At 41.7% G+C, this 10,426-nt stretch overlaps 1 protein-coding gene across 7 annotated transcripts in view; it reads right to left on the bottom strand.

The window, feature by feature from the left end:
* Nucleotides 1–514: 514 nt before the first annotated feature.
* dlgap4a (discs, large (Drosophila) homolog-associated protein 4a) overlaps nucleotides 515–10,426 on the bottom strand; it is an 83,853-nt gene continuing 73,941 nt past the window's right edge. For 5 of the 7 annotated variants that reach the window (XM_069140195.1, XM_069140199.1, XM_069140198.1 and 2 more), the window contains 6 exons: nucleotides 8,544–8,965; nucleotides 8,338–8,435; nucleotides 6,566–7,002; nucleotides 5,081–5,172; nucleotides 4,441–4,593; nucleotides 515–3,993 (listed from right to left, as the gene is read on the bottom strand). In XM_069140195.1, the coding sequence (XP_068996296.1) occupies nucleotides 3,769–3,993; nucleotides 4,441–4,593; nucleotides 5,081–5,172; nucleotides 6,566–7,002; nucleotides 8,338–8,435; nucleotides 8,544–8,965 (1,427 nt within the window). In that variant the 3' untranslated portion in view covers nucleotides 515–3,768. The other 2 variants (XM_069140201.1, XM_069140200.1) reach the window with 2 other exon arrangements.

The raw sequence follows: 10,426 nt of genomic DNA, 5'->3' as shown, positions 1-10,426 counted from the left end.
ATTGTCTTTCTAAAACAGAAAAGAGCTTTCCACAAACATTTGCCACAAAGTTGGAAGCTCACTATTATAGAAAGTATATTGGTTTAATTTCCATTAATTGGAACTAAGGCACCTAAAATAACAGCTATGCAAAAAGAAAACACACTGGTGTGCATGTTGGGCATACAGTAGATCTTCATGTATTACATATTGCTGTAATTAGTAGAACGAGTACTATTTGTAAGCCCACGCACTAAGGTGGACCAAATGAAATTATTTTGCTGACCCTTGTTTTATTTTAAGTTATAAAACAATAAAAACAATCAAGCACACACAAAGAAAAAGAAACAAAAGGGCTTTGGGATCACAAAGAGAGGTTTTCTGGACTCTATTTTTCAAATCCAAGAACAATAAATAAAATTGAGGTCATTTGGTTAAACATATATCCAAGGAAAGAAATACATGCATTCCAAAATTATGCAGCATTCCCCTTTAATTCTACGGTTGACCTAATACAGAAAAATATGCCACATCAATCGTTGCAATCACAATTCTTTATTCTCTTAAAAGAAACTAGCCTCACAGTGTCTAACTAATACACCATAACATTAAACAACCCTTCGTCTGTAAGATATGTGCTTATTTTGTAAAATAATGTGTCAGTACAAGATAATCTGGAACTACATAGTTTTTGCTCATTTTACTCACTGGATCTCTGAGATAGCCAGGGACATATGGCCACGAGGGCGGGTTACTTATGGACTTATGATTCTCAGAGTGTTTCTGTCCATCACGCATACCCAATGTCCCAATTTTTTTTTACCTCAAATATTCCATGGCCACCGTGTCTCAAACATCTCTGTAAATTCTAAAAACCACTTCGCTGGAGAATCTTGCCTTGTCCACATGGTGGCTGAACATCGCATCCACATAATCTGCCTCCAGAGTTGCACCTTCTGGTCATTGTTTGTCCATTTTGTAGCCCTTTGAAACTCAGGAAGTACTGGTAAACAAACTGTCTGAAGATCCCTGATCAGGTCTTGCTCTCTTTGAAGTTCAATATGCGGGCAGATAAAGGGATCCGGCTCTCAAATGATACTAAAAAGGAAAGGACTCTCCACCATTTATCACGGTTATAAACTCTTACATACAGTACATACCCTGGATGCCTCACACAGGTTGAATAGCTTCTGATCATTTGCAAGACCCAGTGAAAGGAATATTGAAAATTCACTGGCAAAGGATCTTTGTATATTCTATATGTAAGAAGGCCATGCTTTTAGAGATTACACAGTAACAATAATAGGTCTACTCTTATGCTTATGATTTATTTCTGTGTAATATTAACTTAGCAGCTAATATTACAAGTGTCATGGATGAGTGCAATAAAAAAAGACAGCAATAATGATGACCAGGACATGTAGCAAAGGGATGTTTAATGATTTTTTTTTTGGACAATGAAATGCACATGTCCATTGTTGATGTAATACAAATAAGAGAATACGAAAATTGACAACGCAGTGTTGTGTCAGCATTCCCAGTTCAACTTCATTTCTTGTTTGATGTTAACTAAAAAGTGGAAATGGAGCCGAACAAGATGTCTGGAGTGTCACGCAAGGACTGACCAGTAGGGGGAGAGCCAGCTCTTACTAAAAAACAAACGGAAAACGAAAAAAAGACAAACAAGTGTCAACCTACACTTGTGCATGAGTATCTGCTATGCCCAGTTCCACTCATGTAACCTTGGCACTTGTGTTTCCATTTAAGAAAACTGAAACATGGAAAATATTCCAGTCCCACAGTCAAAGTGTCACGAGTTTACACAGAAACAAGGCATAGTGTATCTGGAGTGAGCCGATGCAAACACAACCTTTGCAGAGAATGCGCACACAGGCAGCTGAATTCATGAGCAGATTAAATAAAATAATCACCTTAAATAAAAGCTCCATCAAATGAGACTGAAATGTTGATCATTGCCGTCGCGGCAAAATGTGAAATCCCTCGCAGCACCATTAATTATTATAATTACAGAAGTAGAGACATGTTTAGGTTGACCTCATTTCAGATGAAAGTCACAAAAACATGTCAAATGACATTAAAGTTTAACTTAAAAAAAAAAAAAAAAAAAAAAAAAAATGTACCACAGTTCTTCATTCTCAAAAAGCACGGGTGGGAGTTCAAGCTGCTAGAAAGGGGAGCGAAGGAGACCACTGATTTTAGCAGTCAAATTAAACCTCTAATGTTACTGCGCCAAACCTTACTAAATCCTATATTTCCTTACAGAGGAACAGAGTAAGTTTGGAGCCGTGTGGAATATGCGGCAAAAGGCTCTGAGCGTTTGGCCAATTCTTCCGAGGTCATAAAATAAATATTCCATCTAGTGGTTTCTACTGTTGAGTGTTCAACCTGAGATTTGTGTCATTTCATGGACAGTTAGTTCATACAGGAAAAAAAACATTCATCCTTCATGCTAATAAAAGTCCCACTGGAAATTGATAAAATAATTTAAGACTGGGTACCTACACCTACTGCATTGCTTACTCTAATGTTATATTATTATTGCTATGCTATTCCATTTCCTTTCCAGAAGCGAGTAAACCCCCACCCCATCACACACAGTCAGGTTGAATGGGAATGCCATATCAAGTGGTGAATGTCTTGGTCCCCTACATCGCACGAGGATGCAGTGAAAGTGAGAATGATCAGGGGGAAAACAAAAAGGTGGGCAAACTTGATCTGAGGTGAATGGAAAGTGCAGTGATCAAGTCTACATGAGCTGTAAATGCATACGTTTCATACATTCCTCTGTAGCTCAGTGGCTGGGCAGTCATTCCTCGCATCCCTTACCAAAACAAACCAATGTAAGACTTTACCGATGGGGATTCACAGACACAGACTGTGTAGTGTGCGCTTGTGAACCGGAGAGGAAGAAAGAGACAGAGAGAGAGAGAGAGAGAGAGAGAGAGAGAGAGAGAGAGAGAGGTGGAGTGAATGATTGCATCAAGAGCTAATATATCATGACAGTAAATGTACTCGATCTATAAAAAACTACCTTGGTACTGAACACTGACCTCTTTCTAACAAATAATCTGGTATACAACATTTACAAAATGAACATTGTAATAGTGTGATATCTATAATATATATGCTACTGCCTTCCTCTGGTTCTCTGCATTTTAAACCTCTTGAGTACGTCAACGCCATCTTAGAACTCTTCCACAGTAAAGCGTACACACCACACCCAACGAGTGGCAGCCTAATACAAAGAGAGAACAGGAAGACTCTGTGGACAGTGAGTACACCTGCATGTGTGTCCTGAGTGTGTGTGGATGGTAGCTCAGCTCGTAAACCAGGCAACGTGCCGGTAGACTCAGCAGTGAAGGGAGTTTTAAAGAGAGTAAACTTCTGGGATACCAAGGTTCTTCAGCTCACAAGGTACAGGATGTCCTTATCCAAGATACTTGCACAATTAAGTCTTCAAATACTTTAGGAGATAATAATTATTATAATGTCAATAATAACAATAATAACAATAGTATTAAACATCTGTCAAGGTTATTTCTGTCCCACAGCAGCAGGTTGATGATCTGCATTATTCTGGATTTTTTTTTTTTGCGGTGCCCTGTGATCCCCACGTGTCTCCTGTCATCAGCTGTGCTGCTGTGAGGAATCGACCTCTGTGCATCCTTTGTACGTTTTTGTGTGTGTTCGTCTCAGATCTGTGTGTTTGTGTCAATGAACGTCTGAAGCGAGTCAGGATTTTCCTCGATAATCGGCGCTGGTTCGCTCTCAGAGGCGGGTCTGGGCCTCGGGGACGTAGATTTCGATGCTGTCAGCGCTTTCCGTGGCGGAGTTCTGTCGTACTGACGCCGCGCGCTTTGCTGCCATCAGCCGTTTCCTGGCCTCTTGCCGCTGCTTGTCCACGGCCGAGTCCACGCTCCTGTCCTTCCCTGCTGACAGCCGGAGCTTTGACGGCTTCTTTGGCACAGATGATGGAAGCTGCTTGTTTTCATCCTGAGGAAATCACGCCAACACGAGAGACGAGTAAGATACAGTGTGACACTAGGCTGTAAACACCACCAGTGGTGTTGATATTATTTGCAAGCCATTAAATATGATTAAAAACATTTTTTTTAAAAAACCACAAAAAAACCCACTGAGCTTTACTTTGGGGCAGCGATTAACATTTACTTTCACTATAGATGAATTCAAAAATATTCTTTTTGATTAACCAATTCATTGTTTTGTCTGCAAAATTTCGGAAAAATGTAACACACCAATCATCAACTTCCAATACTTTCAAATCGTTTTGGCCATCCGTCCCAAACACAAAGGAAATTCTTGCCGTTGTGAAGCTTGTAACAGAGAATATTTCACACACGTCTTGATCGACTTTCCTCGACTAATCAATTGTTAAAACTTCAGGAACTTCTATAAAAAATGTCTGGCACCAAACATCACCTTCTTCTCTGACTTCTCAGGAAGTTGCCAGTTGTTGGCTTTCAGTTGGTAGAGCTCATCAAACTTCATGCTGATGTCTTCTATTGAGAGTTGTAGCAGATCCCAGAAGCCTGCGAGGTCCTGTGCTGTTGGTCGCGGGTTGGAATTTACGTCCTAGTCAAAAGAAAATGAGACAGTGCAGAGACGTGATGGATGAATGGCTTTGGACAAATCAAGAGAAATGAATCACATCCTTCTCCGAGCACATGCTTCCTGGGCAGCCGCCCTTTGAGCAAATAGAGGAAGAGAAAATACATTTGACACCACTCAACTTTCAGAGAATATAAAATTTCAAGAATATTAAACTTGCAATACAGAAAGTCTGACAAGACAAACTGCAGGGAAATTGCAGCAAGTAGGCCGAGTGAATATCCATCAGCTAGATGTGGATTTCATATTTCTGCTTGAAAGGATAATTTCCTCTCTCGATGTTAGTTAATGAAAAGATTCGGCATGTCAGTTGGCGTAGCACGAGTGATGCTGGTAGTAGAAAGATGAAAGCAAATGGATAAGTACGAATTTTGGGAACCAAAATAGTTAGAAGGGTAAAATATATACAATATGCAGAGAGATTCAAAAGGGAGGTAATGAAGTCACTCACCAAGTTCTCGTTACAGAGTCCTCTGAACTGCTCAAACTTCTGTGTCATGAGGAGCTGAGCGCTGCCCACTGCACTGCGGATTGTCCCCAACACTACGCAGAGAAATATATGAAAAATCATCAACAAGCTGAGAACAGAATGAGAACAGAATGTGTTTTTGCTACAATAAAATGACACAAGAGAAAGAAAAAAAAAAAAAAAGGACAAAATAAGGTTTTTCTTTTGGCTTCCAGAGTAAAGACAAACTGTCCGTCTGCACTGGAGAAAAGCAGTACATGAAGGTTAGAGAGCTACATTAAGACATGGCACAGTGTGCCTAGGTGGAGTTTTTATGCCTGTTGTCTGGTGATTAAATATTTATACTAACATTTACCACTTAACATTCTATGACAGTAAACAATTTTCTTACAAGTAATTTATTAACTCAATATCTTTTTTTGGAGGTGGGGAGGGAGGATGGGGGGTCAACAAATTACTCTTTATTCAGCTATTTCTGACTAATATTTGCATGTAAATTGAAATTCATAATTCAGGTCCGCACAGAGGAGGAGGAAAGATAATCTGGAGGAGCTTCTACTGCTGGTCTGCTTCTTGCTCATTCATATTTAAGACACTGCAGAGATTGATCTGCCTAAAAGCCTGAGTGGTATTCTGGGAGATGAAAAAGTGAAACGACTCTGCGGTGACTCGATTACAGCTAAAACAAAGCTTACTCCCACTCTAATGAGCTGCAGTGCTGTGACTCAGTGGCAGTAATGAGTGTGTCATGCTTTGTCTCATTGTCCACAGTCAGCAAGGATCAGACCTGACCTAGTCCCCTGTCTGTGAACTTCACTAACAGGCACATCAGTTCAATTCTTCATCGACTTGATGAGCTATTTACTCGACCTTATTACTACTGTATCTTTTTTTTTTTTTTATGTCTGTCTGTTATTGTGAAGCACTTGATGATGTCTGCTTTAGAAAGGTACTCCAGCATTCAACATCACCTACTTACTTTTTCCTCAACAGGCAGTTGGTGGTGGCTTTGATGACTTTACATCTAAATGAAGTTATTATGAAAAAAGTAAGAAGCCATTTACACCGAGTTATTTCATCCATCTTGGGCACATTGGATCGCCATCAGATTTGAAAACAAAAGTCGACACGTGCTCCAATCTGAGGAAAACAGCTGCTGTAGAGTTTTATCTGATCCTTCATCTGTTTTACATCTAAATGATCTGTGTAACACAGACTGCACTGGTCTGTATGGGTGACTGTGAGAGTGATAGAAATGATAAAAGTAGTGTGGAGGAAGTTCGGACCCGATTTGCATCTTGCCTGGGAAAACTGACATGCGATGAGATTTGTGAACTGGCAAACAGTCGGGCACGATGTAAAGGAAATTATCATTTTCATATCTTATCCAGAGTTGATCTGGACACAAGAATGTGATAGCAGTTAATGGGACCCAAATGTTTTAATATCCACTTTTCTGTCACTTACCCTCCTCTGAGATCTTGTTGTCTTTGGTCTCCTGCTCCATCTGTTGACACCAGCCCTCCATGCGGCCTGTTTCCGCCTGCAGCAGCTTCAGGAACCAGTTACCGTCTCTGAGGCATGCTAGCGTGCTGGACTGAACAGCATCTCCCTGGGAGCTGCAGTTTCCGGACTCGAGGCTGGGATCTGGCGGCGGCAGAGAGGACGGGTCTAAAGCCGGGTCCAGAGACTCTGGAGGCGAGGTGGATATCCTGGATTGGGCTGGGGTGTGTTTAAGGGGTTGCTGTTCCATGGCTTTGTCCTGTCCATTTGGTGCAGTGGTATTCACTGTCTGATTGTTGGTGCAGTTGGCGGTGTTGTTTTCTGTGGGTGCAGCATCCTGGGGCTCCTGAGGCTCGGTCACTGTATTTTGTCTAGAGGCCATGCTGCTGTCCCGGCTGAGACTGCAGAGACATGCACAAACATCACCTTCAGACAGACTTAAACAAATACGACAATTCAGTGACGGGTCGGTCATGTTCTGTAGTAAGAGTTTGAGGTCAGCGAGTATAACTGACAAGACTTTGAGGCAGCTGATTGTGCATTATCATCAACTGCAAAGAAGCATGAAGAGTCAGAGAAGACACGGTTATCGAGGATGTGGCAGTGTGGAAATAAGCAACATATCAGGGATACGGCATAAAAGCTCAACGGACTGCTGGGTTCAGAGATAATGAGCAGGAGAAACAGAAGCGGCCTGTCAAACAAATGTGATTAAGGGGAAATTACAGTGCTCTGCAAAGGTTCAATGGCCAGTTTCTCACTATATTCAGCTCACTGAAGTCAAAACAAGAGGAAAGGCCATCAATCAGAGCGCTGTGCTGCTGTCAGGCTGACTGCTCAATGACCTTAGCCACTCACTGATGCACGGGCTGCAGATGCACCAGCATCTGAGATGAAATATTGACACTGGTACGAGCATGCAGTTATATAGGGAAAACAGGAGAAGAGCTCCAGCGCAGTCAGGCGAAAATCAATATCACAATTTCATAACGGTTTCATTTCTCAATAGCAATACAGTGCATATTGGTGTACGGGAAATATACATAAATATATTCATAAATGATTGTTTAACCAGGAAAGCACAGGAAAAAATCTCTTTTTACAAAATACTGTGTTCACACTAACACAGTTACACACTTTAAAACCTGGAAGCTGCCCAGTACAACCACAGTCTGACCTGCCAACCAGAGAACAGTTCACACTGCAGCAGTTGGAGTTGAAAGCTTCTCTCATGGACACTTTAATGCAAGTTATGCACGGCTCTTTCCTGCCAGTCTGGAAACAAACCTGCTTAAAGAGGCCTGCTTGTCTAATCTTTAAACCACGACTTCTTAAGGTTTCGGCCTTTAATCCCAATGATCGTATCGCCTATTGCCAATTAAATGAAGCCTTTTTCTGTCCGATTCATATAGTTGCACAATTTGTATACGGAAATATTCTCTTTGTTCCATTTTATAAAGCTGAGTAGCAACAGCGACACATTTTCCAAGCAGGCCAGATGTGTACAAGAGTGTGATATAGTAACTGAGCCACAGAGAAATCAAATAGTCTTAAAAATGGCATTTGAAAATCAGGAACCCATTAAGTCGCAATACACTTTTATATAATACTGCCATTAATGGGAGTATGAGAATATGTATAGGTTAATATCCTCTCTTCTAAAATCCTGTTCATCATTACAAACATCTTGTCTTTACAACAAGCTTGTGACAACTGCGACCTGAGTGTAAACTTACGGCCTGCCGTTCTCAACTTGAACTCCAATTGACTGAAACTTTAGAGGTGTAGTCAGGGTTAGCAGTTCCTCTCTTGGAACTGGCGGAATACAATCCACCTGGAAAATCATGAACAATAGACTATCAGTCAAATGCAACTGTAAAGGTGGCTATGCTCTTCTCTCTGTATGATTACATCTAAATACAAATGAAAAGACAAAACGTACCTGAATTCCTATAGAGGAAAGTTTCCTCTTGGCTGCGGTCGGGGGTTGCTCTAGGGTGAAACCAGCCCTCAGGGTGTCATTTTGGGGCTGAGTAGATGTGGAAGTGGAAGTGGTGGTGGTGGAGGAGGCGGGAGGGAGGTCACGAGGGGCCGGAACAGGAGGTACGGAGCCTGCAGCAGGTGCCGGGGTCGCAGCAGGGGCCGATGGAGGCTGGGTCCCCTTAGCCAGGCCGCCCGTGCGGATGCTACAGAGACTGTCGGAGGAGTTGCTGCGTCCCGACTGACTGTTGGCCTCACTGCCGCGGTCCTGCTGGTCAAGGTATGTGTCCTGGGCTGACTCGGTGCTGCTCTGCAGCGTCACTGAGATTAGGGGCTTGGAAGTGGTGCGGGGTGGGACGGGAGGAGGGGCCTTCCTATTGCTAACTGTTGACAGGAGAAAAAGAAAAAAAAAAAAAATGACAACAGAGAGCTCAAAATGAGAAACCTGCTCTTTGTCAGTGAAAACTTCAGGAACAATACGAGGGTACAATAAAACTGTGTGACTACATCAAAGCCAGCTGGTGCCTATGAAGTGCCCAAACATAAAACGATTAACATGAACATGGACTCCCTGAAAAACAAACCTGTACTTTGCCCTCATTGTTGCCTCTATTAAGCTGGACTGAAAGCTATCTCTATGCTTCGTGTAACGTGTGTTCCATTGACGTCAGTCTGTCTCTGGGGATCTTCCTTTACATGCCACACCTTCACAGGCCTTTTACTCTGGGGATTGTCAGACAGGACAACTCTGCCTTTTCCGCTAACAGCCCTTTTTTTTTTTTTTTTTTAACCTAACAGCTCCAGGAGTTATGGATCAACAGGAAATAAACCAGGGGAAAAGTGCCTCTTTTATGCTGCCCTGTGTGTGTTTTCACTGCATTCAAAGAACTGTGAAGATTAGTCAAACAAAGACACAGTCTTCGCAGTGTTTTTTTGTATTTACTCGTGTCACGTATTTCGGTAGATCGTATGAATGGATAAAAAGAAAAACATACAAAGCTGGAAAATTAGACCGCAAACTTGACAGACGATTGGCTGCGTGTTTATTGGTTATTTATTTCCACTCCAGAACATGAGGGACTAAACGACTAGTAAATCATGTTTTTTTTCCCCTCTCCCTCACTAGCTTTGTACTCTCATATCCTGCTCAGTTTCCGTCTATCGTCCATAAATAATGCTGATGAACTACAACCTGTTAATTGTTTAATTCCAAACTCACTCAATCATGAACAACATCACATAAATGATAAACAGAACATGAAATCTAAATCACTGCTTTGACTCTTTATTATATTCACCAGCAATTATTTAGAAAAATGCCTATTATCTGTTAAAATGTCTATTAGGGAAGAGCAACCAAGATCCACACAGCATAGATTCCATTTTGTCAAGGTTTCGCATTATGACACTCGCATACGTATGAACCAGTGATTCACAAATTCTTTCAACAGAAACTGAAATGAGGCCCAAAAATGGATTACCACTGAGCAAAGACAATCTGACTCAGAGAGAAGGAATGGGACTGGTGCCTCTTTTTCTGTCATCAGTCTGCAGGGTTGTGGTAGATGATACAGAGTGAGCTGTCGTACAACAACATGAGAAACCAGGAAAAAACCCACAGGCTTTCTTCAAGAGTTGAGGGGACAGATGCAATTTAAGCTACTTAACTGGCAACATATGACTGAACGAGTTGCAAAACACACGGTAGCGAATACTTCTGCCCCATTACAGCATTTACTGCTCCACGTGACGGGTGGAATATTTCTTTAAAATTAGCTGACCGAGCAATTTAAGGCTCACCACTTCGAATCAATATTGGAAATGTAGTGTTTATCTCTCCCGGAA

The sequence above is a fragment of the Embiotoca jacksoni genome, unplaced genomic scaffold (genome assembly GCF_022577435.1).
Source record: "Embiotoca jacksoni isolate LCO1_2020_lvr unplaced genomic scaffold, fEmbJac1.0.p SCAF_9, whole genome shotgun sequence".
NCBI classification, from domain to species: domain Eukaryota; kingdom Metazoa; phylum Chordata; class Actinopteri; family Embiotocidae; genus Embiotoca; species Embiotoca jacksoni.
The sequence above is the reverse complement of the archived record's forward strand: the minus strand, read 5'-3'. Positions and strand labels throughout refer to the sequence as shown.